We start from the raw sequence: 24652 nt of genomic DNA on the forward strand, positions 1-24652 counted from the left end.
AAACCACAATGTCCAATCATGTGAAGTACCACGTGCCCACATAGTGCAACAGTAACACATGTCCAGGAGAACGTCCACATACATAGGCCTGATAGCACACTTCAAAACTCACATCAAATACATAAATAATTAAAAATCCTAAAAACACCCTCTACACGTGCAGCAGGCACACCCTAACTGCAGGCTGCCAAACAACTGCACCCTCACACCACACACAAATGAAACCACCTCCAAGGCCCCGACCCAAATCACCCTCAGGTACCACCCCAATGCATGTGATACATTGCCATTCCAATTCCCACAGACCCATCAATAACGCTCGCCCTCCTTTACTCCACCACAGGGTCCGATCCAAACGACGAGCTCCAGGACACCCCTACCAGCACACCTGCAAAGAGGGCCAAGACCAACGGCCAAAGACCCTCCACCTCAGCTGCACGCATCAAGACACGGCAGCAGCACAAATCAAGTGGCAGCACAGAGGAGGGAACTCCAACAGGCACCCCAGCAGCCAGCATGCCCACACCACCACCACCACAGGTCCCCCCAATGGATGCCACAGTAGGCACTGCTTCTGGTGGCAGCAGCACCATAGGTGACACTGCATTAATGGCAGCATGCTCCGACACAGAAAACGGGGATGTCGAAGTCAGATCCATCCATGACCTGTCCCAATCCCCCTGTCTGTTCCATCCCGTACACCATGAGGATACCACGCAGGGGCACCCACAAGACGACGACTGGCCATCCCCCACAAGCCCTGTGGCAGGGCAACATGAGGCGAACAGCCACTCTGTGACACCACCGCAAATGGCCATGGCCCAGCAGAGGCAACAGTCCCTCGACCAGTTAATCGTGCAACAGCAGCAACTGGCCACGCTCCTCAAGGACCATGCCGATGAATGTGGGGGCACTAAGGCAGACATAGAAACATCAACTGAGACACTTAGGGCAGAAATGGAGAGAAGTACAGAGACACTAAGGGCACAAATGGAGAGTAGCACCGAGTGCCTGAGAGTCCAAATGGAGAGTAGCACTGAGAGCCTGAGAGTCCAAATGGAGAGAAGCACCGAGAGCCTGAGGGGGGAACTGCATGCGACGTCCAAAGACGTATGTGCCGAACTTGCCGCAGTGCGCCGTGTGCTCACTGAGCTCTCACAAACCCTTAGGGACATGCATGGACGTGAGCAGGCAGAGACATCATCCGTTGCAAGTTCCGTCCAGGGCAGCCCCCAACGTAGATCTGGGAGGAACCTGCGCTCCACAGGCAGGGGTGCCCCTGATACCCGCAGAGGGGGCTTGCAATAGCGACTGCCCACTGACAATGAGCATCTCTGGACACTGGTGTTCGGGGGGGAGGTAGGAGGGTGGAGGGGGGGTGTTGGGCTCACTTGGGTGGCGGGTCGATAGGGTGTTTAACATGATATCACATATGCCATAAACAATGCACGATCAACCAATGAGATGTGTGGACATTGATCTTTGTGTACGAGGCCATTATAGGCGTACAGTCCATATTGTGCATGTACCATACACACACAGTGCCACGAGTCCCGTGTCCATGTATCAGCCACCAGGCGTGAGTGCTAGAAGCATGCATCTATGAGATGCTGACGAATGTCACGGCCCTCCTGTGCCTCGCAGACTCCTTGAGGTGCTGCCACATCCCCACCCTCATCATGACCATCTTCAGGTGCTTGCAGTTCTGCGTCAGGGGGCATGGGCACATTTCTACGTACGCACATGTTGTGTAGCATGACACATGCCATCACCATCTTCGCAACCTTCACATGGCGGTACAGGAGTGCCCCGCCAGACCTGCTGAGGCACCGGAAACGAGTCTTCAGTAGGCCGAATGCCTGTTCTATGACTACACGGGTACGTGAGTGGGCATGGTTGTAGTCCTCCTCATGCTGGTCCCGTGGGTTCCGGACTGGTGTGAGGAGCCATCTCTTCAGTGGATATCCGGCATCACCTGTATGTGGACGATAAACGAATCATGTGGAATGCCATTGCTACGTACGCACCCCCCCCCCCCTTCCTGCCAGGTCATTGCCGCATCACATACCCCACATCATCATGCATGAAATGAGACTCACCGAGTAGCCAGGATCTGTTCCCTGCGTGTCGCTCCATGTAGCGTGGTATTGTAGAGTTCCTCAAGATCATAGAATCATGGGTTGATCCAGGGAATCGGGCACAACAATGTGTAATGATCCTGTTGGAGTCACACACCATTTGTACATTCAGAGAATGAAATTGTTTCCGGTTGCGGTACTGGGCCTCCATGGCATGTGGGACGACCAATTCCACATGGGTGCAGTCGATGGCACCAATGCAACCCGGTATGCCGGCAAGTGCATGGAATCCCACTTTTGTGTTCGTAATTTCCTGCTCCGAGCGTGGTAGAGAGATGTAGTCGTCTGCGTGCTTCAGGAGGGCATCGAGCACTTGCAATAGTGTCCGTGAGAACAGTGGCTGTGAAATGCCATGCAACTGTCCGACTGTGTGCTGGTAGGTGCCTGTGGCCAGGAAGTGGAGTACAGACACCACCTTCAGTAGGGGTGGGATGGCGGTTGGGCTATCTATCATGCTGACAAGGTCAGCCTGTGTCATGTCCACAATGGCGGTTATGGTGTCCCGGTCCAAACGGTAGAGGGTGTGGATCTGCTCATCAGTGAGGTTGAACGGATGTGCTCGGAGGCGTGGGATTGCGGGCTGCCTGCGTGGTGGTAGTGGCTGTGCTGGCGGCCCTTGCTGGCCCTGCCTTGCCCTCCTCCTCCTCCTGCGTCTCCTCCGTGCGGCCGGTTGTAGTTGGTGTTCGTCTTCTTCTTGAAGTTGGAGTACCTGCAGTGCTATCAGGTCCCCCAGGGCCAACATAGCTAGTCCTGCCGGTAGCATTTCGGAGTGGTTGTGGGAGGAGACTGGGCGTGCAATTTATGTGTTTTCAGGCTGTATGGCCTCCACCTGTGGTGATTCATTCCACCTGTGCAAGCTGCTCTCCCCTTTGGGCGAGCACGTCCCGCACACAACGCTGCAATTCGACGAATGGCATCTTGCTATTACAATCATGTATTTGTACCCGATGGCAGTGTAACATTGGTTGATATGTTCATTCGGCTATGGTCCCATTGTTTCACATACTATCTTTGCAGTCGCGAACAGACTTGTGAAGGGTCAGTGGAACGTAGTACTCGAGTAACGGTGGACCCTCATGCATCACTGCACCGAGGTTCAACGACGGGCGGGGCGTCCCATTTGTGAGTGAAGGCAGTTGCCATTTTCACACACAGCCGCACTAGATGGATTAATTTGTGATTTCAAGCGGCCACAGATGCCTTTTCGACGTGATGTTGCAAATGAGGAATTCGAAGGGCGGCGCTTTCGGTTTTCAGCTAGCGGCGAGGAGATGCCCACAGGTCTGACTGCAAATATAACGTTCTATTGTTCAATGTCCTTGGGACAGGGGCCATGGCGAGGATGCAATGATTGATATGAATAGTTTGGGATGCGCAATGGCGAAGTGGACGATGAGGCCGGACGTTCCCAAATACATGTTACTTCACAACACTGGAATTACGGGCTGGGGCACAGTGGATTTTGCAGGCTGCATAACGCACAGACTCAATGGAAATTTCACATGTTATCTGAGTATGGAAACAGGCGTTCTCATTACGGGATGAGGGAATGATGAATGGATGCATGGACAGATGAATTGATACAGAGTTTGCCATGTACAGGGCTTCTTGGATTCTGTCCGCCTCCCCTGCGCTATGTGATGCAGGGCTGCCATGGTGGGACCATCGTCTATCTGGCCTTGTTGAGCCCTCCCTGTCTCGACGCGCCTTCAGACACTTGTGTCTATGCACGTTACCAATCCCATCTGATGGATTCTGTTTTAACAGACGCATGCACAGGTACACTCGTTTGTGATGGTGTTTTCACCTCGATATAGATAGTTATGATTCGCAAGTGGTTTTTGGGTGGTGATGATCCTTTGGAGTGGGCTAGCATGCATATGGCTGTGGATTTGGTGTGATCATTGAAGTGAGTAATACTAATGAAGTTCTGATGGCCATACTGTTCTTTTTCATTTCATTTGGTTGACAGGTATCTCCTCCCCTTTTGCCACTGCCATCTGTATGCCACTCCTGCAGATGGATTTTACTCCCGACACCTGCTGCTTCGTGTTCATCAGTGGAGCAGCATTACGATCTTATGGGACGATCGCCAATGGGCCACATGCCCTTACGCAGTACTAGTGGCTAGGAGCAACATTTCGGCCTTTCAGCTGGACTAGTGCCTCCCTATTGGGACGGCCCTGCGGTTCTAGGCGCTTCCATGTTGCCTTTTCGTACGAGAATGTAGCCCCTGTGTACCATGAAGGAACAGGGCTTCACACAAGAAGTAGCTGGTCATTTATTGCGGATGCAGCCCACAATGGTGAAATGTGTTTTGGAGTTCATGGCCTAATGGCTGTATGGGCTTGGTGAATTTGTTGTGCATTAAATTTCTATTCTGATATGGACCGTGTAGCGTTCTTCTTTGCAAGTGATGTGGCATATTCCTATTTGGGGAGCGATGTATTGTGAGGAGATCTGCATTGGGTTCCAGCTTCGGAGTATAGTTGCGTGGTACTGTACTGGCCGCGTTTGCCTACGAAGCCCAGTGAGGTCAGGGATAGGGGCTGCCAATATGACTGTTTTAATGATGTCCTGCTCATGGGCGGGGGATTTGCTTTTGTGTAACAGATGCCGGTCAGCCAGGTGGATTGGTGGAATGATGTGATTTTCGGAATATTGCTGGTCACAGGTGCCTGTGTTTGCGTGCGTTTCTTGGTGGGAGACTGAGGTCATGTCCATTGGGATGGCTTCTGTATTCGTGCCATCTGTGCCCTGCAGCTCCCATTGGCCCCTCTTGAGATTCATTTGTTCGTTGGCAGGCATGGATGACTAGTACATTTCACTGGTTGCATTGTGTGACTTCATTGCACCTACGGGGAGTTGTACAATGTGGCCAGGGAGCGGTGTACAGGCACTCAGTGGGGCCGTTTACGGTTGATTCGCGATGCCGTACTTCTCACCATGGCGGAATGGTACTTTCCGCCGTGCTTGATGGCGTTAGGTGCATGTCCGCTAGGGTCAGAATTCGCGTACCGTTGCGCCATGGTGGTAATTACGGTTTGGCATGGCGCGCGCGCGCGTACTTGGTGCAGTTAGCGTTGGCGTTCACTACGGTGTCGCTAATGGCATCGTACTTTGCGGTGACGTGTCATAGTCGCACCGAGCGCTATTCGATGGCGGTATTGCATTTCCGCCATCGTTTTTTCGATTTCCGCCAGGGTCGTAATGAGGCCCTATAACTTTAAGAAAAACACATGGTAAAACAAATTGTATGCTGACACTAACGATAATTATGTGCTTTATGAGCGTGGTAGCACCAATATCAACAGCCCTAATATTATGATGGGTAGAAACAATACACCCATTAGAAATGTTTTTACCAATAATTAATATATCCACTACTGAAAGCCCGGTTCAGGTGATCACTTATACCCTACCCCCAATGGAAGAAAAATATAGGGAAGGTTTTGGGAATAATACATTATTATTAATCATGAATATGACACATGCAATCCCGAAGAAAACAAACTGCTGTGTATGTGCCCATTTACCACAGCATGCTGGGAAAGGAATAGGGTGGTATGTGCAGCCGTTACCATTAAGTTCTGCATGTAGTGCATCTTTAGGTGCAATGTTCTATGGGTAATGGAATGACAGTAGTACGGGTCAATTAGACAGAACCAACATGAATGAGTTTGAGGAGATAATAATGAAGCCTGTGGGTTGTTCCATTTTCCATAAAGCACAAGTAATAGCCCCAGAGCCCACGAGGAAAAGCACACATAAAATAACATGACAAAATAGACGAGATAGATTGTCCCCGCTAGAAAAAACATCTGTAATGACGTTTCGTGTAAGAACAGAAGGGAACAAAGATGCGATTCCCCCATCTTACACGGTGAATTATAGCCCAAGAACTGTCCCGTTTTGCCTGAAAAAGAAAGGATCTTTTTCGGTCGGAACACATACTGGTACTAAAATGGGAAATAGAACCATTATATGTAGGTGATCCAGTTTATTTTATATGTGGAGAGAAAGCATACCCTTGGTTGCCCAGAAACTGGGGAGGTACATGTTATCTGGGGCTATTGTTCCCAGGAGTATTCCTCTTGGAAACAGCAGCCATGGCCAAATTATCCAGAACTAGAGTCAAAAGGACTGACGATGGTGTTTTAATAGCAACTGATGTAGCAAAATCATTCGTTCCATTCTTAGGACAGATAGTGAACTCCTATAATATAAGGCAATCGTCCAGAATCCTAAAGAATACAATAAACACAACAACAGATGTATTATTTAACATGACGTTGGAAGAAAGAGGAATTAGGTTAATGACACTGCAAAATAGAATGGCTCTTGAAGTAATCCTGGTTGATCGTGGGGGAATTTGCAAAATAGTGGGATCAGCATGTTGCGTTTATGTCGATGACTATTCCCCCACGATCTTTTAAGCAATAAAGAAAAAGCACGTTCTAAGCTCTGAACTCCCCACGGGAGAAGGGAGCTGGGAAATAGGATCTTGGTTTTGGGGAATACTACGATCTTGGGGATGGAAGCTGATCTCAATACTAGTAGTGGTGTTCGGAATATTCCTAACGTGTTGTTGTTGTATACATTGTTTACCCATAGTTTGTGCAGAGGTAACTGAGGGATGTACGGAAGGATGCATGCAAATGATAACAAAGAAAAAACAACCTCATGATCGAACTAGCCCAGACCCAAATGAGATGAGAGTAATGAAAGAGTTGATGGCAATAGATATTACTGAAGGCAATGATGACCACGTTAGCATGCGAGATTCAGACATAAGTACTTCAGATTCATCATCACTAGAGGAGGTTTCAATAAATAGATGAGACGTTTGGCATACGGCCAAAGGAGGGTTTGTCAGTCTAGAAATCTAATTCGAGACCGCAGACGTATTTTGGTGGCCGTGGGCCAACCGTCTCATGCACGATACGACAGAATATAGGTTCTCCAGCATGGGGTCTGGCATGGATTCACATGCTCATGAATATTCCCCATCGTCAGGCTGGGAATCCTCGGTAAAGAAAAAAAACCAGTATCAGTTTCGTTTCTGATCTGTCTTTCGTAGTAATAACCAATCACTGGTCTCTGCGTCATACTGACCACAGCCAATGACTGCCCTCTACCTAAGCACCGCCTCTGGCAGCCATCTTCAGATTTTTACTGCACGTTCATGTGTTGGGATCCTCGTGCTATTGCTCTCGAGCGTTAGTGCTATTTTTTCACGTTTTTTCTCAAAAACTTCGTTTTTTTCGGTCAAAAGAGCCTCAAGCTCCACCGACTCTCCATCCGATCAGCGGGGACCCGTGTCGGATTCGTCTGCGCCCCTCAAGGGTGAAGATTTCGTCGAGCTACGCTTTTGGAGGACTCCAGAAGCTTCTCAGGCCCGGACATGGCCCAGGAGAAGGGAAGCTCGACGCCCGGAAAGCTGTTCAGGGTCTGCCCTGGATGCCAGCTGCAGAACGTCTTTAAGGAGGACGAACACTCCTTTTGTCTCTACTGCTTACATGAGGACAAGACGCACGTGGAGAAGGACTGTGCGTTTTGCGGCAATATGTCGGAGCGGACCATGAAGGACCGCCATCAACGTCTCGCCAACTGGCTGGAAGGGAAGAGCCCGTCAGGCGAGAAGAGGAGGAAGAAATCCGAGCGGTCTTCTAAGACCTTTGAGGACGCCCCGGCGACGGGGGTTGAACACAAGGCCAAGCACCGCGAGTCCGCTGGCACCGGGAGCGCCGAACGGTCGGGCTCTACGGGCGCCAGGCAGGGCGCACCCTCCCCGCCACCTTCAGCCACGAGCCAACGCTCTGGGTCGGGTAAGAGGAAGGGCGAGCACCCGGCGAAGCTCCTGGAGAGGCCCCGGTCGAGCTCGAAGGCCCCATCGGAGGGGGAGCGAGGCAGTGTCCCCCCCCTCAAGGATAAGGCGGTGAGCGCACCTAAGGTGGTGAAGGCCTTAATCCATCCGGCCAAGCCCTCTATCGAAACTGTCGCGGCGGCCCTGGCTCAGCCTGTGGAGGCTACACCAGTGGTGGCGACCTCGGGGCTCAGAGTCTCCCTGCCACCTCGGAGGGAGTCCTCTTTTGTGCCCATCGATAGGACCCCCGCGAAATCCCCGGCGGGGAAGAAAAAGGGGGGGCAGGGCGTCGTCGTAGATTCGGCTTCAACCTCGGAGGAAGAGCTGGTCGAGGTCTTAAGCCACGGCCTTGGCGTGGAAGAAGACCGGCCCGTCGGGATGGATCCCGACGCAGGTGACGACGACATCGTCGAGGGTGCCGACGGGGCCCCTGATCGCCCGTCGGATTCCCCTCTGCCAGCGCAGCAAGACAACTCGGCGGCCATTTTGTTGGCTATACAGTCCTTATGCTCAGAGATAAGGACGAGACTACCGTTGCCGACGGAGGAACCTCTCCCGTCGGGGGATCCTGAACCGGGACCTTCTGGTGTTCCCCCGCCCAAGAAAAGAAGGATTCACCCTCCACCTCCTTTTCAGCCGTCGCGCACCGTCCAGCCCTCCTCCCCGTCCACCCGAGGGGATGATACGGGGACTGACACGGCAGCGACGGGTACGGACGACGAGGTATACGACGAGGATCTACCGTCGTCACCTCCCACCAGGGCTTCTCCGCCCGACGAGATTGGATCGTTCCACTCCATGATCGCCAGGGCATCTGAGCTTTTCCAACTCTGCCCTGAGGAGAAGAAAAAGGAAGGATTCCTTTATCAACGGCGCGAGGCCAAGAGGAAGACGGTCCTCGTGGTGCCTCTACTGGACGACATTTGGGATGAGGGCCTCGCCCTCCTCAAGAACCCTTCCACGACGCCAGCTAGAAGAGACCGGTACGAGAAGAAGTACCGGGTCCCGGACGCGGCCCCCCTGTGCCTCCGGGCGCAGCCTACCCCGGACTCCGTCGTCTCCGCGGCGGCCAGGAAGAAGCGGGGGGGGTGCGGCCTCCACATCGACTTCCCCACCGGACGGCGAGGGAAAGAAATTGGACGCTATGGGACGCAGGGTCATCTCGTCTGCAGCGACGACGATAAAAGCGGCCAACGCCTTGGCTATCGTGGCCCGCTACGACAGGGAGCTATGGTACATACTGGCTCCCCTGCTGGACTTCCTACCGGACGACAAGAGGGCGGATGCCCTGGAGATCCTACAGGAAGGTGAGGTGGCGTCGGACCACGCCATCACTATTGTGACGGACATCGCCGACACTGGGTTTCGCCAGTTGGGCAACGGCGTGTGCCTTAGGCGGCGTGGATGGCTCAAGGCTACGGACTTCCGTCAAGACGTACAGACCAGAGTCCTGGACATGCCGTTCGATGGGAACAACCTGTTTGGGAAAACAGTGGACGATTCCCTTCAGGCCATTAAAGCGGACACTGAGACGGCCCGGGCCCTTGGGGTTCTGCAGCAATGACGGACGCCCTTTCGGAGCAGCGGAGGCAAGGGTGCCTGCAAAGGTTCCGGCGGCGGTTTCTCCACCTACCGTCAAGCGGCCTGCTCGTCGTCTCAGGAGGCCTACAGAGGACTTGGCAAGTCTGGCGGACCCCGCCGTCGTCGCCAAGGAGGTCAAGGCGGCAAAGCCTCGTCGAAACAGGATTGAACCGGCTGTGGGGTCGGGCCCCCACCGAAGCACCCCAGTGGGAGGCCGGCTGGCGAGCTTCATCAGCGTGTGGGAGTCCATCTCCACCGACCGTTGGGTGCTGGACACCTTAGCCCGGGGCCACGCGCTCGAGTTTCAAAGAAGGTGCCCGCGCGTCCCCCCCGTGGCCAGGAAAGAGCTTCACGTCCCTCAGCTTCTCCTGGAGGTAAAGGCGATGCTCAGGAAGGGCGCCATCGAACTCGTCCCAAAGAGGCTTCGGGGCTCCGGAGTTTACTCGAGATACTTCCTCGTGAAGAAGAAGACGGGAGGATGGCGCCCCATCCTAGACCTGCGACGTCTGAACAAGTTTATCAAGGCGCAGAAGTTCCGGATGGTCACCCTCCAGCACGTCCTGGGTCAGCTGGAGGAAGGAGACTTCCTGTCGTCGTTGGATTTGGAGGATGCCTACTTCCATATTCCCATCCTAAAGGGGCACCGAAAATTCCTCAGGTTTGTGGTCCAAGGGCGTCACTACCAGTTCAAAGCCCTCCCCTTCGGACTACGGTCGGCACCCAGGGTATTCACCAAGTGCCTTGCACCGGTGGCGGCGCAGCTGCGCCGCGAGGGGATCCACGTCTACCCCTACCTGGACGACTGGCTCATCCGAGCCAAGACGAGGGAGCTCGCCGTGGAGCACACGGCAAGGACCGTCCAACTTCTCACGGACCTGGGATTCTCCGTGAACTACGCCAAGTCCCACCTGGTACCCGCGCAAAACGCACTGTTTCTGGGAGCGAAGCTCGACACAGTGTCCCTTCTGGCCTCCCCGTCGGAGGAAAGGACCAGGTCCATCCTGGGCAACGTACAGCGGATGTTGGTTTCCGACGCGGCCAAGGTGAGGTCCATCAAGTCCCTCCTCGGAATGATGTCTTCTTGCATCTACCTCATTCCCATGTGCAGGCTCCGGATGCGCCCGTTGCAGGAGTTCCTGGACGCGCGCTGGATCCAAACGACGGGCGGCTTCGAGGAGAGGATCACACTCGACGAGAGTTTCCGCCGAGCGGTCCGGTGGTGGGGCACCCGCGCGCATCTGACGGCGGGCATGGACTTCCAGACCACCAGGAGACAGTGACCACGGATGCCTCCCTGGAAGGGTGGGGAGCGCACACCGAAAATCTGCACGCGAGAGGCCTTTGGCTCCCGACGGAGAAGTCCCTCCATATCAACGTCCTGGAGCTCCGTGCAGTGTTCTGGGCCCTCAGGTCCTTCCTTCCGTCCCTCAAGGGCAAGGTGGTGAGGATCTTCACCGACAACACCACCACCATGTTTTACATCAGGAAACAGGGCGGAACCAGGTCCCCAGCACTGTCCAAGGAGGCGCAGGACCTGTGGCATTGGGCCGTCGCCCAAAGGATGTTTCTGGTGCCGTTTCATCTGGCAGGGATAAAAAACACCATCGCCGACTCACTCAGCAGGGAGCTGCGCTCGTGCCACGAGTGGGAACTATGGCAGGATCTAGTGGATCGCCTCTTCCGACGGTGGGGCACACCCCAGATCGACCTGTTCGCGACGGCGACGAACTCCAAGTGCCGGAGGTTCGCCAGCAGGTTTCCCCAGGCGAGGAGCATGGGCGATGCTTTCTCGTTCCCCTGGGAGGGCCTGTTCCTCTACGCGTTCCCTCCTTTGCCACTGCTAATCCGGCTCGTCAACCAGCTCAAGAGGTCACGGTGCAGGATGATCCTCGTCGCACATGCGTGGCCGAGGCAGATATGGTTCCCGGACCTTCTGGACTTGTCAGCGTCCCCGCCAATCAAGCTGCCGGTGGACGCGGATCTACTCTCCAGGGAAGGAGGCGCCATCCTCCACCACGACCCGAAATCGCTGAACTTGCAGGCCTGGCTCCTGCAGCGCTAGAGTTTGGAGGATACGACATACCGGCCGACTGCAGAGAGGTTCTTGCAAAGGCCAGAGCGTCCTCGACTCTTAAATGCTACGGACACAAATGGAAGAGGTTCTCTGTCTGGTGCCACGCACAGAAGATTAACCCTCTACGGATTACGGCTCCCCAGGTACTGCCGTACCTGCTGACGCTGGCCAAAGCTGGACTGGCACACGCGTCCATCAAGATTCATCTTGCTGCGATCTCCCGATACACTAGAACCACGGGGCGGACGTCCTTGTGGTCTCATCGTTTGGTGAAAGAGTTCATGAAGGGACTGTTCAGATCGTTCCCGCCGGTGAAGGCTCCGGCCCCGGCGTGGGAGCTCAACGTGGTGCTGACCAAGCTCATGGGACCTCCGTTCGAGCCTCTGCACTCGGCCCCGTTGAAGTTTCTGTCGTGGAAAACAGCCTTTCTTGTGGCCATCACCTCCGCATGACGGGTGGGAGAGATCCAGGCCCTTTCCTGCAAGGCCCCGTACTTGACTTTTCACGACACGAGGGTAGTGCTCAGGACGCACCCCTCCTTCATGCCCAAGGTACCGTCGGACTTCCATCTCAACGAACCCTTGGTGTTGCCTGTGTTCTTCCCGTCGCCTTCGTCGCCGGCTGAGAGGACTTTGCACTCGCTGGATGTGGCTAGAGCGCTGAAGTTCTACGTGGACCGCACGAAGTGTTTTCGGAAGACGTCACAACTCTTTGTGAACTTTGGACCTGTCAATCAGGGGAAGGCTCTCTCGAAGGCTTCCATTTCCAGATGGCTCTCCGGCTGTATCATGTACTGTCATCGGTTGGCAAACCGACCGCTGCCTGGCCGTCCGAGAGCCCATTCCACCAGAGCGATCGCAGCTACCACGGCGTTCCTTTCTGGTGTGCCCCTGCTGGACATATGTAGGGCTGCTACGTGGAGGTCGACGCACACCTTCACAAAATTCTACTGCGTCGATCGGGATTCCAGGGAGGAGTCCAGGGTCGGCCAAGCAGTGCTGCGCAACCTGTTCGCCTGAGGTGAGCCTGGTGAGGAGGTAAGATGCTTAATGTTGAGTTTGATGTAATGCTTAATGTTGAGCCTTTGCCACCTCCCGTGGTTGTGCATGTGTGTACTGCTATGTATTCTTTATTCATGAGCATGTGAATCCATGCCAGACCCCATGCTGGAGAAGGAACAAGTTACTTACCTGTAACTGTTGTTCTCCAGCATGGGTCTGGCATGGATTCACATGCGAACCCTCCCGCCTACCCCTCTGCGGCTCTTCACTTGGTCATACTGCCACTTCACGTGCTTCCAAATCTGAAGATGGCTGCCAGAGGCGGTGCTTAGGTAGAGGGCAGTCATTGGCTGTGGTCAGTATGACGCAGAGACCAGTGATTGGTTATTACTACGAAAGACAGATCAGAAACGAAACTGATACTGTTTTTTTTTCTTTACCGAGGATTCCCAGCCTGACGACGGGGAATATTCATGAGCATGTGAATCCATGCCAGACCCATGCTGGAGAACAACAGTTACAGGTAAGTAACTTGTTCCTTTTCTAGTGTTCTAATGAACAGCCATTTTGATGTAACAAGAATCGCCATTTTGTTTTCTAACCATTGCTCATTGCTTTCTGTTCCTATTGCTTCGCAGTACATTTTTCGCTTACACTGCTTGACTGAGGAACAATGCTGTCTGTATATGAAACACAAACGTAGGCAGCGCCAGGAAGAATGCCCGGCTCCCTCCTTAATGTAGCCTTGAAGCAGAGCTGCAGGGCATTTAATCATTTCACAGCTGCCAGCCAGTCTCGTTATATGGTAGAATATGTTAGAATAATACCGCTAAAGGCTTGAATTATGCTTTTCTAACGGCCCCCCTTTGCTGAGCCCGCTAAGAGCATGTCGGCTCCCAGGACGCAAATAGCACCTGATAGATAGCAAGGTCCGGAATGTAACCCCCTCTGCATGTAGCTCGCTTCCAATAACAGAAGCGCCATGTTCTATTCAATAACCAAAAGCTGCCTACGCACTCACAAATTGCAAATTGTTACTAGAATAGATTTTTGAAGGTGTCATAATGGCTGGAGATGTCCATCGTGACACCAAGTTCAAAGAAACCCAATGAAGATGGGTATTAACCATGACATAGCTGATTGTTAGATATGCATTTTGTATGTATGTAACTAATGTACGTAATTCGCTCTCTTGCGTCCCACGAGGTCTAGAGATACACGTCGCGGGGCGTCGAGACCGAGTTGGCCAACTGAGACTTTTTCTTTGCAATAAAGCCCTAGCTTTGGGAATACAACCTCGTGTCTGTCGTCTCTATCGTGTGTGGTGAATCGCCTTGTTTCCATAGACGTCAGAGGCCCCGAGGGGCCCCTTTCAGTGACAGTGGTAGCATTGCAGAGGGCTGGTACTTCGAAATGTCTACCTTCCTCAAGTGGTTTGCGTTCACTTGGGAACAGTGGGTGAGTCCTTCTTTCCCAATGTAAGGACTCACTTGGGCTCATCACGAGTTGGGCAGTATCCCGGCGGTATTACCGCCGGAATACCGCCCAGGATAATAGCATTACCGCCACCCGGTCCGGCTCTATCAGTGCCGGATCAAGGGTTGAGCGGTAATGGTTATTCCCCCAAAGCAGCATTTACGGCGCAAGTAGCACGCGCTAATTGCCCCCAAAAATGTGTGTTAAGTTGGAGCATTTACCCCCAGTCTAGAGCAAATGCTGCCAGACTCATAAATGCGGTGGTAATAGAGTGTGTTGTCACTTAACGCTATGATGGTTTTTTCAGCACTGCCCCAACCTTATCTGGTGTTAATGCCTGGGATTGCCTTGCCTAGCAGTTTGTAACAGTAAACCACTTGGGTCTGCTTGACCTAGGATGGCAAATAAGAAGCCTCAGATGGGAACAAGCAATCGAGCCATGTGAAATGTAAGGATTAGGAGGAAAATCTGCATGGTGGTGCTTCTAGGCATTCTTTTGTAATTGTAATTGGTTATTTATAACGCATTTAATACCCAGAGGTGTCTAAGTGCGGACCCCGGGATTGAACCTGTGCTGCTCTGCGTCGTCCTGCTTCCAAGGCAAGCACATTGCCACTGAGCTATTCTCCCGAGACTGAGGATTGCAACAATTCATATAAGTAGCATCATGGATGGATGCTGTTGTGTTCTCTGGACTAAATCAGTGTCACTAGGAGGCCCATTCAAGTGTTGTACACTTTACATCTTGGAATGCATACACATGTTTGGCTTGTGCTAGTGTTTGGCTAGAGGGCTTTTGGAATGTTCTGGGATTTTTTTGGCGCTCTTATTTTGGACAGACTACGTTTTGCAAGGTATACGTTTAGCAGGCTAATTTCTGCAAGGTATAATTTTAGCAGACAAAGTTTTGCAAGGTATCATTTTAGCAGGCAATGTTTTGCAAGGTATCATTTCAGCAGGCAATGTTTTGAAAGGCATTTCAGCAGACAATGTTTTGCAAGCTATCATGTTAGCAGGCAATGTTTTGCACGGTATTTCAGCAGGCTAGGTTTTGCCAGTTATCATTTTAGCAGGCAATGTTTTGTAAGGTATCGTTTTAGGGATATGTAATTCCTTTTTGTTTTCAAATGGTAAGGCCCCAGAAAAGAAACCTGTGAAAACCTACCCTGGCAAAATCGGAGCGCTCAAAGATTGCTTTACAGTACAAATTACTAACAGTCCAACATTTTGCACGTGCCAAAAATGTGTACATTAACCAGTCCACTATCTTCCTCTTGGCCTCCACTAAAACGTTTAGCTTCAGCACTCACTTGCTCTCTAAATACCTGCCAAGAAACTGCAGCATAGTATGAAGGAGCTGTCGATGTGTCATTGCTTATAAACCTGACTGCCTTTTTCTCCACATCAGGGTCCTCCTGCTATCTGGACTTCACGAACCCTGAGGTGCGCAAATGGTACTCCTCGCTGTTTGGCTTCGACACATACAAGGTGCGCCCTAAAAGTGTACATTATTTTTATTGAGGGACAGGGGGTTTAAATTTGGGGGTTCCATAGAAAATGTCCTATGCATATACAGTGCCTATCCTAAATGAACTCTTACAGGAAAAGTTAGATTTTACTTAAAACAAATGTCAGGTATAAATGCAAACAGTGCAAACATTCGGATAAACACATTTATCAAATTAAATTGCTAACTTAAATGAGAGGTGATTGTCCTCTGCCAAGTGTCGGGTACCAATATAGGGTGACCAGGGGATGCTCCCTTTACTTCCACAGGCCCAGCATGCTCTGGTTAGGAGTAATACCTGGCTTTGTGAGTCAACCTCTTGGTGGTCCCCAGATCCAACACTGGACTTTAACACATAATATATGTATTGTTTGCGGTCTGTAGGCTGCGAGAGTAAAAACTGATGCAAAAAAGAGTGCTGTGTGTGGTCCAACCCTAGCGGCCTCCAGACCACAAATAGGGGAGGAGGATGCAGAGGGAGAGTGGTGGGAGGGGAGAGCTGGAGAGAGGGCGGGGCGCAAAGCAGGGAGAACCGGGGGAGTGAGAGGGACCGCCATGAAAATGGCAGGGCCAGAGAGCGGCCTTCTGATGGGCCTTCCACAATGTCGTGCTTCTGACAGTGCCCCTTAGACATAGAACTGTACACATGTATGTATGTATGAATGTAGGTAGGTCTGTATTGGATTAGTAAAGTGGAAGAAACAGGGTGCTATACCTATGGAACATACCCGGGGGATTACTGGTAGGGTGCAGGAGGTTGCAGACATTCTTGGGATGGGTAGTGGGAGAAGGGGCGGGGATCTGTCATGGGTCCTGAGGGTTGGCGCGTGCCAGTATAAAAGCTCACAGTGTGTAGTAGGAAGTGTGGAATTTGGATGTTAGAGGTGAAGATAGGGAGAGGCTCTGGGCCGCGGCGTCAAGGAGGTGCCAGGGCAGAATGAGGAGGAGGTGGGCATGCAGGAGAAGAGGGACCATACCAGAGGGGTAGGAAAAGATCTGAAGGGTGCAGACCAGGATTATGAGGGGATCAGGGCAGGGTCGGACTGGGCCATACAATTGTCTCGGGCACCAATGAAAAAGTGTCCCACAGTTGCAAATAGCAATTCATTCCTTTTGTGACAGGGGGAGTTTTTTGATAAAATCTGATGCAAATTATGAATTTGAAAGAATATTTATTCAGCAACACTGGTCAAAACTACTAGCTGCAAAGTAAAGTAACTCATCAAACTGGCCCACATTGGCCAAAGGAGTGGCCCACTTTGACCAGGAAAACGGGCCCACACCAGAATTCTGCGTTTTTTGTTCGCCCATGGGCCTATTGCCCTATAGGCCAGTCCGAGCCTGGATCAGGGGTTCATTTGATGATTGGAACTAATAACTGTGGGGAAAATAATCAGCAGACCTATGTGACAGCTGTTAGTATGAAAGGATAGACACTTGTAAAAGGCACTGCAAAGAGGATGCATCATCAATACCGAACTGCAAAAAAGGAATAACGGACCGTAACCAGATACTATATTAAATACCACACTATTAATAACCACACTAGTTCATAGCAGTATAAGAGATCTCATTGTTTGGGGGTTAGTTTCACAGACTAGGCTACTAACCTACAAGGAGAGAGCTTCTGGGAGCTACTGCAGGTTGTTGGCAGATACTGGCCCGAATTGAGAAGACCCAGAACTTTCTTTGAGCTCTAACCCTGACATTGGGAGAAACCAGACTAAGACCAAGAGACAGTGGACCCACGTGATACCACAACATTCTTTCGAGGGCTATCTCTCAGACACAGGGATCACGAGCTTAACGAAGGGACACATTGACGCAAACAGTTTCTTCACAAGTCTTTGGTCAAGGGGGACCACCCATGGCTGGTGGCAGAGAACATCAAAGCCTGACAAAAACCCTAAGCAAGGGAGAAGAAATACTTGCTAGTAGAAGTGTTTCAAAAGGTATTGCTGCCTGCTCGGCAGGGTGGCCAATGGAGTGAGGGTGTAATTCAACACGTACCTTAAGCAAGGGGAGAGGAAATACTTACTGGTAGAAGTGGTTTTGCATCACATGAGGCCCATGAAGGTGGGCTGTGGGGCTGGAAGGTGACATCCTCTATGCCAACAACTACCCGATGTAAGGGTGAAGAAGTACATGATGATCTGAGACTGAAAGGAAGCGACTATGTGCTATACTTCCTAGACTAAGTTGAACCAAGAAGCAAGTAGGGTTTAAATCCTTGAGACTTTGCTGTAAAGCAGGAAAACCGGGGCGGCTACAAGTATTTCCATAGTGGGCTCTCGGACACTTTGACTTTACTCTCCCTGACAGCTGTACGATAATAACTTATACTAATCGTCGTTTATTAGCCTTAAGATCTATATACTTTATCGGCTCTAAACCGGACCCTTTAAGAAAGATGTTGAACGCAACTACTGACTCTCGAATCCTCTGGCGGTCCCTCCGGCACACCAGAAAGAAGCAGAAGGGTAAAAAAGAGAAAGCCAGAGACCCTTCTAGAAGGTAGCAGATTGAAAAAGTCTGATAGAGAAAGAGAGATAGAGATTAAGGCAAGTAGTCTGACAGAGAACGCTGTTAGACTGGTAGAACACATTTGTGGAAACAAATGAGGGAATCTAAAAGAGAAAATAAAAATAATGAAAGCATGAATGGGGAAGGAGAGAGAAAGGGCGAGAGAGAATCCCAGATTGGGATAAAAAGGAGCATTAAGAACAGATGAAGCACAGGGAGTAAAGAGAGACTTGAATACAGCGAAATGCCAAGAGTGAGATCCACAAAGAGAGGTGTTAAAAGCATAGTAAAAAGTATCTTTTTCTACATATATTTATTTTGCTGATCCAAAAGGGGAGTGCCTCCACATATTTTTCTCGTAGAAAAACCAGCCCTCGTTGTCCTCCCCACCAGCTTGCATCCCTCCAGAGCTATCCTTTCCCAGTTTGTACACCCTTGTACCCCTCTCCTTGTCTTCTAGCCTCTTGGCCCACTCTGAGGGTCTGACTTTGGCGTGACATACCTACAGGTGAAGCAGGTGCAACATTACCAACAACAGCATGCCCTTACTTCGTATTGCCCAGCATGCCCTTACTTCTTATTGCCCAGCGTGCCCTTACTTCTTATTGCCCAGCGTGCCCTTACTTCTTGTTGGCCAGCATGCCCTTACTTCTTATTGCCCAGCGTGCCCTTACTTCTTGTTGCCCAGCATGCCCTTACTTCTTATTGCCCAGCGTGCCCTTACTTCTTGTTGCCCAGCATGCCCTTACTTCTTATTGCCCAGCGTGCCCTTACTTCTTATTGCCCAGCATGCCCTTACTTCTTATTGCCCAGCGTGCCCTTACTTCTTATTGCCCAGCGTGCCTTTGCAAGGTCCGCCCTCGCGGCCCTATTCTGAGGTTGGTGTGAAAATAGAAACATGTTGTAATTTACAGCGACAGTTTTGCATTTTCCACCTATTCTAATAACTAGTAAAAGAGATGGTAAATATATGCCCTCCATTTTAGGACAAATGGAGGAACCACGCATGGACCCTCCTTTACAGCTTTGAAAAGCACATCACTCCAGAGACATTTATTTAGTGAACGTTTGGCCCCGATTCTCTAAGATTCCGCCTTTTTTATACACAGGCTAAATAAATGCAAAATTATGGGCCAGGGAAGGTGGTAGCGACTGACTAAAACTATTGTTACAATTAGCATTGCATGCTATTCCTCGTATGTTGTTATTTTTCAAAGCTTTAAAAGGGCTCAAGTAAGGCCCAATTTTTGTTATTTACGAATATTGAGTACATTACAGCATGTGAAGTAAAATAGGAAAATAGTTGCAGAAACTCTCTTTAAGTAATGTTTCCTTCACATTACACCAGCAAAGCACTTTAAGAAAATGTTTGCACCATTTGTAGCATGACAGCATGCATCGAAGTCCATGCTGCCATCAAAATCGAGGTGCAACATAAACGCCCCGATGTGACAACAGTGTTTCTTGCACTTTCGTGGCTGCTTAGCCCATACAGTATTTAGGGTGACATCTGAATCTTGCCTAAGATGTCCCCTCACATAATATCTTGTTTAGTAAGGGCCGCAAAATAGTGTTCTAAATTGGATTTACAATTGGTTCAACACCAGGTATCTCTCCATGAAAATCTGAGTGAGGTCATTACATTTCTACCTTCTTAGGTCGTTCCGATTTTGCAGCCTGCCATTTAGGCTTCCCCGAGCTGCCTCAGTTTTCCGGTCCATCATGTGCAAACCTTTTCAGGTAGTTGCACATGTGGCATGTTTTCAGGGCGATGTGTTTCGTGCACAAAACAGGTGCATGAACAAGTGCTTGCCAGTCTTCATAAGATATTACAGAACAGTACGTTCATTTTGAAACAAGAGAAGTGGAAGCTACCCTTAAACGTGATCACGTACCAGGGTTCTGCCACCTGTGACTCGCCAGATGTTGTGGACTCCAACTCCCATGATCACTCACCATTGACTATGCTGGCTAGGACTGAAGGGACTTGTAGTCCAAAACATCTAGAGAGCCAAAGGTTGAAGACCCCTGAGTTGTACCCATACTATTTCAGAAAAAGGTCTATGTTCCAAACAAAGCTTGTTGCAAGCCACTAAAAAAGTCCTGAGACCCATCAACAAAGAATCATGGCAATCATGTCTTGACTGTGACAAAGAAGAACACCTATGACACATTAGGAGGCCTCACGATCAGTACCGAAATGAAGAAGATGCGTGGAGCAATGCAGAGTGGCACGCGGAACGAAGATGAGCAGTATAGACAACTTGGAACAAGTACTGGAACGAGGAAGGGGAGCAGAGGCACAAGAGTACTCCTAAGAACCACGTTGAGCATTTTAGTGGTTACTGGTTACTCTTTAGTACAAGTAGAATAGAAAAGAAAGTGAGACTCAGAAAGAAGAAGAGAAGCCTTCCCTGGAGGAACCACTGGCATGGGGAAAGCTCGAGCTGCTGGAGAAGAGAAGGGGCTGCAGAACAGGGTCTTACCGAATCTACAAAAGTGTTCTCAAGCGGTCCAACATTGAAGGGCCGTGAGGCCAGAGGGAAAGTCGGCAGTCCAGGTGGGCGAAGCCAGGGGACTGCGCAGTCCAGAGAAGACACCCTCGCTGCAAGGGGCCAAATGCTGCGAAGTTGCTGCAGCACACCGTAGAAGGGGTGAAGACTGCAGAAGCCTGAAATCGAAGCAAAGACCCTGAGACCGACCAAAGCCTACTGAGAGACCCTAAAGGTACAGGGGTGACAGGGATGGATGTAAGGGGGAAAAGGAAGCTGTGGGTAACCTTGACCCAGCTAAACTGGATAAAAGGAATCTCAGGAAAACAAAGTTAGTTTTCCAAGAGGCTAAGAAACAAACCATGAAAGATGTGTCTGGGACCCACATCTGATGAAGATTACTATTGTCAGTCACCTTCATAGTCGCAGTACTTGGCAAGATAGTGAACAAGGTCTGCCACACTATCAGGAAAGAAACAATTACAGTACTTGGCAGGCTAGTGAACTGGGTCTGCCACACTATCATGAAGAAATCTTATGGATCTGGGACCCATACCCCAGAGACTTGAAAGCAAGGCTTAACAAGGAGAGAGAAAGATACATTGGGAAGGGAAGTATTCTCCCTGGTCAATTGAAGAAGGGACCAGTGAAAGGGAAGTGTGCTCCCTCGTATTGTATGAAGAAGAGACCAGGGGAAGGGAAGCGTCCTCCCTGGTATTGTGAAGAAGAGACCAGGGGAAGGCAAGTGTTCTCCCTTGTATTGAGTGAAAAGGAGACCAGGGAAAGGGGAACATCATGTATTGTGAAGAGGAGGCCAGGGGAAGGGAAGTATCCTCCCTGGTGTTGTGAGAAATGCATGAGAGAAGCCAAGAGAAGAAAGGCATTCTCTTGACATTGTAAGGAGCCTAATGAAAGCCAGGGGAAGGGACTCATTGCCCCTGGTGTTTGCAACCACATTGAGAAACTTGGGTGAAACTAAGAGAAGGGAGCCATTCTCTTGGTGTTAACATTTTTGAGTTGGAACTTTGCTTTCTTTTGAGCCAGAGAGCTCTGCTACTTTGGAACTTTGTTTTGTACACTTCTGAACTTTGTTTTTCCACAATTTGGAACCCTGATTCGAAAAGGAACTGAGATCTGGGGAAGGGAGACTTTCTCTCAGGCAAAGTTCCCACCAGCAATTGGAACTCTTAATTCATTCTTCTGGATCAAGAGGCCCCACATCCTTTCTAGTTTAGTTGGTAAGGTAAGGGACGGAAGTAGGTTATGGACATAGGATGGTGGACTATTGACCTTTTACAGGCATCCTGACCGATTCTTAGTATTTGGTTTGAGGCAGGGAAACCCCTCTTAGTAATATGGCTAGGTAGGTTTTTCCCTTATTTCTTTTAAATAAATGTTTATGCCAACCAATGCACTACTCCTGTGCCAGTCTCCTACTTCTGCACCCTTACAGTAGTCATCTAAAACGTGTTATGTTATAGGTACTTATAAAGCGTGCGTACGCCCAAAGGCATCATGGCGCTAGACCGGCAAACACAACGGACCGAAGACCTTTGGTGATATTATATGATATGCCATTTATAACGCGCTTCTACGCAAGTGGCTCTTTAATGTGAGTTGTCAAACCGGAAAGGTGGATCTGCCAAAAATTGGAACAAAACACCAGTGATGTGGCCAGTGATTTCTACCATCATAATGGAGGTGTGACGATGCGTGAGATTAGTGAAGTAGAGGTGGTGTGTGTTAAGTTACCAGAAGATAGGATAGTCGGGTGTACCTACAGGTTTTCAGCACCAATGAAAGTAGTGTGTGTAATGGCTAATGCGGTAGTCGGGGAGTACGGTAGTCGGCGAGGATGGGTGCAAGTGGAAAATGGACAGAGTAGTGAAAGTGCTGGGCTATGGAAAACTAGTTGAAGTAAGAAGGGTTTCATGTTAGATATGTGATATGAAAGGCATCATAAGTGGGAGTAAGGGGAGAATTGTTCCAGCTTTTGCTCAATTCGTGTAGAATAGAATATAGAAAAGCACTCAGAAACCTTGTAGGTTTTAACAATAATGTGTTTGAAGCTCTGGTCCAATCCCACTTGACCACTCTTGGCCGAACTTGTTTTGAACATGTCTGTTTGTTCAATTTTGCAAATAGGGGATGGTAATTTTATGTTCTCTGTGTACATGCACACCTAGTTCAATTAAAGGTTAATCATTTCCCTATTTTAGAATGAAAACTCCCTGTGGGGAGGAGGAAGTTGCACCCGGACATCGAGGAAGAAGCATGACTCTGTGCTCCTTGTCAATATTAAGCCAACTCCAAAATAACATTTCTAACCTTTAAACACATAATACTCATGTTATGCCAAATGTAACATAATGTACGTGTAATTAATAGTTAATAATATCTTTATAATCCTCCACTTGTGACATTCACAGGCCGATTCATGGAATTAATGTGCGCTGAAATTGTGGGCGTCACGGGGGAAGTACAGGAGGCAAATGCATGGAACGCCCACACGCGCGTCTACAACACGTATTCATGGAATCGAACGGGGCTAATGCGTGCGCCAAAAAGACGCGCTAATCCGGAAACACGTACGCCAGCAGGAAGCAGGCGTACGTGGACCCGCGCAGCATAAAAGTGCGCGCAAGCAACAAACAAGCTCAGACGCCAAGATGAATATACCGTTCCTAGCAGCAGTGGTCGTGGGATAACGCAGGAGGAGGAGGATAGTCAGGCACAGAATTTTTACACCCACAACCAGCCTTTTTGGGATGCCTGATGACCAGGTGTATGGGAGGTACAGGTTTCCACCTCACATAATACTCAACCTGGTGAGTGAGTGGGAGGATGACCTCACATCACCCACCCTGTGCTCCCAAGCACTCAGCCCCTGGAGAAGGTCCTCAATTTACTGCACTTCTTGGCCACTGGATCATTTCAGCAGACAAATGCTATAGTGGGGGGGGTGTCACAGGCCACGCAGTCACGCTGCCTACACCAGGTGTTGGCCATCATGACTGCACGCCCATCAGTCCGCAGGCATATATACCTGCCCAGAACACCTGCAGAAAGGCAGGCTGCCGTCCAGGATTTCTATGGGGTGGCACAATTCCCCAAAGTGCTAGGTGCCATTGATTGCACCCATGTGGCTCTACGTCCCCCCAGGGCATCTGAGCACATCTATAGAAACCGCAAGCACTGGCATTCCATCAACGTGCAGGTAGTATGTGATGGCAAGGGAATCATCACCTCAGTATATACCAACTATCCAGGATCCACCCACGACAGTTTCATTTACAGAATGTCAACCCTAAACCAGGACCTAGAAGCTGGGCGGCATGGCGATACATGGCTGCTTGGTGAGTATAAATGCCACTGCACATGCATGCATGTCAGATACTGAGTAATGTCACAACCCCACTAATAATACCCATCACCACCTCCCCAGGGGACAGTGCCTACCCTCTGAGCACCCACATGATGACGCCAATTCGAAACCCGACCACGCCACCCGAGGTAAGATACAACACAGCCCATATTGCAACCCGGGGCATAGTGGAGCGCACATTCGGAGTGCTCAAGTCACACTTTCGCTCCCTTGACCGTTCTGGTGGACAGCTGTTATACGCTCCCCCAGTAGTGTGAAGGATCATAGTGGCAGCATGTGTCCTGCACAACGTTGCAACACGCCGGGGCCTGCCGGTGGACATGGTGGTGCCCCCACATCCCCAACCACATGCACGCCCGCTGCGCATGGGAGGGGAAAGGACATATGGTGAGGCAGCCCGTACGCAGCTGATGGCTAATTACTTCACATAAAATCACACCCCTGTGGAGTGCACACAGCCCTGGCAAATACCAGCTGACAATCAATGATGATGACATAAGGGACAGTCAACTGTCACAACCATACCAGCCTGAGATTGGTCACCTGGTAGTGTTACGTTGTGTGCATCCCTACCTACCCAAACACCACCAATGCTGTGTCATCAAAAGC

The 24652-nt window shown here is 50.4% G+C and overlaps 1 protein-coding gene across 1 annotated transcript in view; it reads left to right on the forward strand.

The window, feature by feature from the left end:
• Positions 1-24652, forward strand: part of GANC (glucosidase alpha, neutral C) — a 730404-nt gene that overhangs the window by 395221 nt on the left and 310531 nt on the right. The window contains 1 exon segment of the mRNA XM_069638822.1: positions 15545-15624. Within this exon segment, the coding sequence (XP_069494923.1) occupies positions 15545-15624 (80 nt within the window).

Source organism: Ambystoma mexicanum, chromosome 14, assembly GCF_040938575.1.
Source record: "Ambystoma mexicanum isolate Mex_15411 chromosome 14, UKY_AmexF1_1, whole genome shotgun sequence".
Classification (NCBI taxonomy): Eukaryota; Metazoa; Chordata; class Amphibia; order Caudata; family Ambystomatidae; genus Ambystoma; species Ambystoma mexicanum.